Source organism: Ranitomeya variabilis, chromosome 5 (genome assembly GCF_051348905.1).
Source record: "Ranitomeya variabilis isolate aRanVar5 chromosome 5, aRanVar5.hap1, whole genome shotgun sequence".
Classification (NCBI taxonomy): Eukaryota; Metazoa; Chordata; class Amphibia; order Anura; family Dendrobatidae; genus Ranitomeya; species Ranitomeya variabilis.
In genome coordinates, this window is record NC_135236.1 from 181,918,574 (window position 1) to 181,927,179 (window position 8,606).

General features: G+C 41.0%; 1 protein-coding gene across 1 annotated transcript; it reads right to left on the minus strand.

The window, feature by feature from the left end:
* Nucleotides 1–1,856: 1,856 nt before the first annotated feature.
* LOC143774914 (olfactory receptor 2B8-like) lies at nucleotides 1,857–2,792 on the minus strand. The gene has a single exon (XM_077262722.1). The coding sequence runs from the start codon at nucleotides 2,790–2,792 to the stop codon at nucleotides 1,857–1,859; it is 936 nt and encodes a 311-aa protein (XP_077118837.1).
* Between the last annotated feature and the right edge of the window lie 5,814 nt (nucleotides 2,793–8,606).

The following is an 8,606-nucleotide window of genomic DNA, read 5'->3' on the forward strand; positions in this document are numbered from 1 at the left end:
CTGATGTCCTGCTTTTGTCCTGATGTTCTTCCCGTGTCTGATGCCCTGGGCTGCCACGCCAGTGTCCCAGCCGATGACCTGGGCTGCCATGCCAGTGTCCCAGATGTCTATCCTGTGTCCTATGACCTGATGTCAGATCCCGCCTACTCTGGGGGCAGAATACCCAGATCCATTTGTATCTTGTTTTTTCTGCCTGTTCTGGGGGCAGAGTACCCAGATCCGCCTATCCTGGAGGCTGCATATCCAGTCCGTTTGTGTTTTGTGTTTTCTGCCTGTTCTGGGGGCAGAGTACCCAGATCCGCCTGTCCTGGAGGCTGCATATCCAGTACCTGATCCTGTCTGAACTGTGTCCTTTGTGTTATGTTCCTGATGCTCTGGGCTGCCATGCCAGTGTCCCAGATGTCTATCCAGTGTCTGATGTCCTGCCTATGACCTGATGTCCTGCTTTTGCTCTTCCTGTGTCCGATGTCCTGATGCCCTGGGCTGCCACGCCAGTGTCTAAGATGTCTATCCATTGTCTGATGTCCTGCCTGTGTCCTGATGGCCTGAGGTCCACCCTGTGATGACGTCCTTCCGGGATCGGTGCCTGATGTTCTCCTGCTGAGCCTGTGCTACGCCTGAGGCCTGAGAGAGAGGCCGTCCTAGTAAGCCCGTGCCAGATGACCCTGGACTGCATCAACCCGTGATGACTCCTGCCATCATCTGACATCTGAGACGTGTACCCTTCCTAGACATGTGGAATCGGGATCCTGACATTATTATGTTATGTACTGTGCTTTCATAAACTTTGTTTCTTCAAACCTGAAGCTGTGCGGTGTAGTCTAGTTCTGCATATCGACATCTTGTTCACATGCTCAGCTGCCACAGACCCAGCTCGCTGCCCTTCCCTAGTCTGGGTAGATCCAGGTTACTCTATGTGGTCCAGTGGGTCCACATTGCGTCCCTTTTTGGGACACTCGCCCACGTTGTCATGGTGAGGCGACGTGGAGGTGTCGGCTCGGCCACGTCTGTGGTCACAGCCGTAACACAAAATACTAGTAATCTCTTTAAGAATAAGCCTATAGGTAAGAGGTATGGAGATTTAACACATTCATTCGTCTAAGTAAATATTTGATGCAATATGTCAAACACCCCAAATATATATGAGGAGCAATCACATGGGGTGACGAAGGACTATGCTCCAAAACGCGCATCGAGGTGTGCGCCGCACTTGAACCGGGGGACCACCATCAGGTAAAGCCTATTGCTGCTAACCACATTCCTTTTTCCTTATGTACTGTACAGTCTATATGCCCCACTTATCCCTCCTATGATTGCTCCTCTTATATATATCTTTGGGGTGTTTTTGACATACTGCATCAAATATTTATGTAGTTTAATCATCAATGCCCTTTAATTAACTATTCACCATCTTACGTTCCCTGTGGTCCCCCTCTTTCTCCTGAATCAATCTAATTTTGCTTTTTAATATGCTTTTTTAATCTAACCATTGTACTTGTGCGGTCACTCTTTTGCACACAGTGCCAACTTTTGACACCCACTCTTTAATAAAGGTGTTTTACTTTATGACCATTGTCCTATTACCATACTTTTAGGTCCATGCCTAGCGGTTTCTTTGGTTCGTCTAATTCGTAATATAGTCATTACTTTTATACTTGGTTAATAATTAGACTATTTCAATGATTTCTGAAGACCAGAACAAAAAATCCACACACCAATGTCCATAATTAGGTTCATTTACTAATTTATTGATCCTTCATACGCATAGAAACATATGTGAGGGCTAATTCATATAACTGAAATAAGCATACAAAGAATATACTACCGATAGCATAAGATATAATGAGTCAAGTCTTTCATTGTAGAATCTTCTTTCTTGTCATTTCTTTCATTGCTAATTTTACATCTTTATTTCTTAAAGTGTAGATCAGTGGATTTATCATTGGGGTGATAACACTGTAGAACAAGGTGGCCATTTTATCTTGGTTAGTGACATGTCCAGTCCCAGGTCTCAAATAAATAATGAAAATTGTACCATAAAATAAAGTGACGACAACAACATGCGAAGCACAAGTGGAAAAAGCCTTTTTCCGTCCTGAAGTTGTACGGATCTTCATTATGCTGGAGATTATATTGATGTAAGTAATAAGAATGCAGAAGAACGGCACCAGAGCTACTACTATGGCACATAAGAAAATGATAACTTTATTAAAAGATGTGTCTCTGCAGGCTAACTCTAACAATATTGGCGCCTCACAGAAAAAGTGGTTAATGACATTAGGTCCGCAAAAAGGTAACTGCAATGTATTGAAAGTTTGTAATATTGAGTTTGCTATTCCTCCAACCCAAGATGCAGTTGCCATTCTAATGCACAAGACGGGATGCATGATATTAGTATAATGTAAGGGGCTGCATATGGCCACATACCGGTCATAGGCCATTGTTAGCAGTAGATAGCACTCGGCTCCTCCTAGAGACAGGTGGATGAATAACTGAATGAAACAAGCATCAAATGATATAGTTTTATTCACTGATAAGAAATTAATGAGCATTTTGGGGACAACGCTTGATGTATAGCAGATGTCCAACAAGGAGAGATTCCTCAAAAAGAAGTACATTGGAGTGTTGAGTCGGGGATTTATGCTACTGATCCAAATTATTAATATATTACCAATTAAAGAAACAATATAACATGTAAGAAATACAATAAATAGCAATATCTGCATGTCCTGCATGTCTGTAAGTCCCAGGAGGATGAACTCGTCCACAGTGGTAAAATTCCTTTTAATCATTTCAAAAGTCTGAAATCAAAATTGCATATTACGTCAGTCAAAGGAACATTGCTATGACAATTCATACCACATGTCACTATATGGCGCCCGCTGCTCTGAGATAGGCAGAGCTTCAGAACACTCGCTGCAGAGACCGGTGAGTATTTTTTTTTTTAAAGTATTGTAGGCTTCCATTTCTCAGCCATATAGTGTTACGTGGTCTGTGAACATTTCTGTAATCTCTAACAGTGAACAAAAGCTTTTAATTTATTTTGTAGGCTTCCATTTATCAGACATACAGTGTTACATGCTCTGTGAACATTTCTGTGATCTCTAAAACTGCTAAAAAGCTTTCCAAACCTTTGAAGGCTTCGATTTCTCAGACATACAGTGTCATGTGCTCTGTGAACATTTCTGTGATCTATACAAATGAACAAAAGCTTTTAAAAATGTTGTAGGCTTCCATTTCTTAGCCATATAGTGTTATGTGGTATATGATCTCTAAAACTGCTAAAAAGCGTGTTTTCAGTGCTGCTGGGGGGGGGGGGGGTTATGGCATATCACACAGGAGCTTTCGCCTGTCAACAAAGAATGCAGACAGTCTCACACTCAAAAAAATAAACAAATCCTGGATTACCCCACACTTTTCCACATCACCAGATGACAGCATCACATAAAGTGTTTGTGATATTCAATATTTTAATTAGGCCCGCCAGCTGATGCCTTTCAGTGATCGCCTTTCATAATTTCTGTCTGGCTTTGCACTTTCTGCAAAGCCTTTATGACTGTATAAGTACATCAACTACACTTTCTAAATATTTTCGTTCAAAATTGTTTTGTGAATTAAATGACTCATCCATACAGTTTACCAAGGTTATTGTTGCTTGACGGTGGTATGTAAAACATACAAAAAGCATAGAAACATATATCAGGAATAGATTACTCATCCATAGAGTATTACGTGCTTTATGTCACATTTTGGTGGGATATAACTACAAAAAAGCATTTGAAAATTTTTGCATGCTTGTTCACATTTCTTATCCATACACTATTCCATGTTCTGAGGTACATTTTTGTGATATATAACACTCAAAAAAAGTTTCAAAATTTTGCTGGATTACATTTCTCAGCCATACAGTAATATGTGTTCTTGGGTACATTTTGTAGATATATAACCCTCAAAAAACTTGTTCCAAATTTTATTATTTTATTGCTCATCCATAGGGTATTACTTCATCTTGGGTACATTTTGTTGTTAGAAAAGCCTAAAAAAAATTGTTCAAAAATGTATCGGCATTATAATGTTCACCTATAGACTATTCCGTGGTCTGGGGTACATTATGCTGGTATATAACACTCAAAAAACTTGTTCCAAATTTATTGTTATCATGTTGCTCATCCATAGGATATTACGCCTCCTTGGGTACATTTCGTTGCTATATAAGCCTAAAAAAAACTTGTTACAAATTTATTATTTATTATTTCAGTATCATATTGCTTACCCATAGCATATTACATGTTCTTGGGTACATTTTATTGCTATAAAAGTCTCAAAAACTTGTTAAAAAATGAATCGATATTATATTGCTCATCCGTAGAGTTTTACATATTCTTGGGTAGATTTCATTGGTTTATAACCTTCAAAAAATTGTTCAAAAATTTGCGGTGTGTGCACATGTTGCAGATTTGGTGCGTTTTTCTCTGATGCCTGATGCCAGCAAAGTGAATGAGAAACCTGAAGTGTCATGCACATGTTGAGTATTTTTGAATTGCAGATATGGTGCAGAAAATTATCTGCCGCATGTCAATTCTCTGTGAGTTTTTGCCCTGCGTTTTTCAACATTGAATTCACTCAAATCAATCAAAAACACAGGCAAACATGCACCAAAAATACCTGTTTTTGCAGCTGCATTTTTACTGCCAAGAGATGAAGATATGGTGCACAAATTTTACTCCTTTAGTTTTGGCAGTTATTGTTCGTTCATAAATTACGCTGAAATTTCCTTTTTTTTTTATAAAACATTTTTTGGTTTACTTAAATTGTTTTTACATCCTTTTCAAATTTTGCCTTATATACAAGTCATTATACTGGAAAAAATATTAACATTTTTTTTCTTGTAAAATGCAATTTCTTGTCGGTTTGGAATGTTTTATTGTCAGTCTTTAAAGTGGAGTAAAAGTGTGACACCATCATTCTCAGCAACGATCTAGGAGTCAGAGCTGTTTCTACGGGTCTTCCCCTTGCTGTTCTTCCTCCATTCAGCACTTTTCCCATCCATGTGAACATTTTCACTGCCCCCCAGACCTCTTTGTAGGGTTTGCCATAAAAATCATTGCTTTCCAATTGATTCCTATTGACTCACATGATACTTGTTACTTGAAACGAGCATGCGGGTATTAGGAATTGCTTGGTTCGGGCAATGAGCATCTGAGCATTTTTGTGCTGCTCATCCCTAAAGCATACCTCATAAAAGACTTTACACATTGTACCATATATTGAAAACACATAAGATTTATACAGTATGTGATAGTTTTTCTGCTAAACACTTGTGTTCAAGACTCATGATAATGGCTAACCTGCTTCCTGCATGGTTGCACAGAAGCAAATTTCTCCCTTCCTTTTGTCTATCATAAGAAGCACAAGTGTCCTATAGACTGGCAGAATTATTGTAACACTACAATATTTTTCTGTTCACTTTCTAACGTCATTGTATTATGACAGGTTTTTAAACACGCAAAAATACAACATATATAATGTGATAAACAAACCGCTAGCTGTATGGTAGGAGAAGTTTGGGCTCTTATCGATGATCTTTATATGTAATGTACAACCTACTATTTCATAGCAAGGTTATATACTATAAAAATAGTACATACTAGATCTCACTGACCTCTGACAAAGTCATTCTTATACATGTGAAATGCCCGCCAGGGCCGTGGGGTGCTCGGTACCCGGTACGGTACTTAAAGGGATGTCACGTTGGCGGCGAGCCGGTCCGTGGCCCTGGGCGCCCAAGTGAAAGGGAATGTCCTTAAAGGAGTTTTGAATAAAGTTTGCTTTCGTGACGCCACCTGTGGTATTTGGTAAGTGTGGACTGACGCTGCTTAAAGGGGTCCACTGGGGTGATGTTATGGCAGCTAAGATGGTATAACTTCCCACAGGTGAAGTAGGTCCCCAGGGCTCCCGGTGTGTAGATGAAGATGGTGGGCGGTGCGGTAAGAAACAGAGGACACAGGTTTGCAGTCTCTTTACCTGGTTTACTGTAGGCTTCAGGCAACTGCAGTCCAGGGTACCAGATCACAGGTACAGGCAGGGTCTGGCCAGCTTGGAAGCGAGTTCAGAGTCCCCTTTACCAGGTGGAGTTAAAAGCCTTCCTATTAGCACAGTGGTGTAGTCCCTCACTGCCTGTGGCTTCTTTTAAGGTCCTCACAGTTCTCTCTGTCCTCCATAAAGGTGGGACACTAACCTGTATGACAGGTGGCTCTAGCCTTTTTACAGGGTCTCCATCACGACCAAGACTCTATGCACCACTGTGTCTCCTGGGTATTAGGGTGGACAGATTACGTGTAGTTCAGCTGTCCTGCCAGTTTCTGCTGTAAGTCTTGGAGTCCCTCACAACCTCAGTCTTCCGGATACCGGTATCTGTACTTTGCAGAGAGGTAGCCCAATTGCAGCTGTCCTCCCCTGTTGTCACTCGCCTGTGCTTCGCTCTCCTGCACGCTCACTACAAATCTGTTCGTCTTTCTCGTGGCTGCATGGCCCCTCAGTCCTTTATCTCTCTTCACTGTCTGTCAGGAGCTGCAGACTCTTACGTCTGCTCAGCTATACTCCTTCTTTACCAGCTCTGCCTAAGCTGATGTTCCTTGACAAGCTCCTCTCTGGAATTCCCTGACAGGAACTAACTAACTGACTGACTATCCCTCCAGACCAGAATATTTATATAGGGGAGCCACCCATAACCTGGATCAGAGCTCCCCCTTTTGGCCTGGAGTGTGAGCATGTTGTATGCTTGTGTTTACCTGATGAAAGAGATCTTCCCTTGCTTCCAAGCATGACATCACTCTCCCCATGAGGAAAGCAATGCCACTGTAACAACCAGGTCCTTGGGGTGTTACACATGCGCCACTTAAAAGTATTATCTGCCATTCACTGGCTGCTCATTGGCAGTAAAACATGATAACAAAAGGTAATAGACAATGTATGTAAACTAAAAAGCTTCACATGCTAGAATCAAATTAGTATTTGAAAATTTCTTAAAATTCATCATTATGTGATCTGACCAGAGCAATTCAAACAACTGAACGCTTCTGTGACTCCAGTCACAACCGACGGCCAGGCCGTGAATCATCGCACTCAGACTTTCCGGGGTCAACACCAGAAGATCAAGGGAACCAAGGCAAAATACAAAGTCGTAAGCCAGGCCACATGCCAGGGTCAGAATACCAGAGAAATAGCAGATAAGCAAAGGGGCAATGACAAATGGGTAGTCTGAACACGGTCTAAAGGTCAGCAGCAGAATATCAGATGCAAAGGGGCAATAACAAACGGATAGTCAGAACACGCTCCAAAAGTCAGCAGCAGAAGAAGATCAGAATTTACAGCACTTGGATCAGGTGACCACACCACAGAGCACAAGCTCTGAACAAGCTTTTGAATGGCAGTGATCTGGGCCAGACAGCTCACCTAAATAGCAGGACAAATACCAAGAACATGGAGTACCTGTGGAAATCTCTGCACCATCCAGTCAGATAGGTCAACCGAGCTGTCAATCAAAGCACTGACAGCTCAGCACGCCCCAGCCAGCATAGCATAACAGAGCTGTCCATCATAGACTCCCAGACACTCTGAGCAGAGGAATTGTGACAGCCTCTCACAATATATTCACTATTTTTCATATCTCAGGGTTAAGATTTGGAAATTCACATTAGGTGGGTTTTAATTGTGACATATATTTTAAAACTTCCTTTTCGGAAACCCATTAAATAGAGCCGACATTAACAATGTGAATAAACTATTTAAAATGTAATTTTATTATTTATTTTCTGTGCTTAAAGCGGTTGTCCATTTTTATGATATTGATGACCTATCAAATTGGTGGGGATACCCGGCATTATGACCGATCATCTGTTATAGACTCGAGCAGCTGGATATAAGCATTGAATGGAGCTGCACTACGTAACCCCACACAATATATAGCTGATCTGCAGTCATCACCTGCGGCCACTACACATTGAACATAGCTGCGCCGTGCTGTGGTGTTCAATGTTTGCATCCGATTGCTGTCAGAGCTAATAACAGCTGATCGCTGGGGGTGCTGGCTGTCGGGTCCTCACTGATCTTAAGCTGATCACCTATCCTAAGGATAAGTCAAGAATATCATATGACCACTCCAGACAACCCCTTTAACTTATGAGTCAAATATTTTCTAAGTAAAAAAATTATGCAACAACCATGCAACACTTATTATTTTGGTGCTTTCTCTTATTCTTTATAGTAAATCATTATCATTTACCCTTATTTTCAACAGGGGTTAAATCAGAATTTCATATTCATCTTATTCTTCTATCTTGAGCAGTTTTCCCTACCAATTATTCTAACATCTCCTGATAGTGGTAGTCTATAAATTATGACTTTGTTTATGATTGAAGCTTTTGAAAATCTGATTCACAAGGTTTGGGGGAATTTTTCCCAAAAATTACATTTGCACTAAATTTATTTGCAGCAAATCTCAAGTATTCCAATTACTATGAGAGAAACAGGGGGAGGGGTAGATGCAGGGTGAGGGTCAAGGGAAAAGGGAGTGTGAGAGAGAGTATCCCCCAGCACATCGAAGG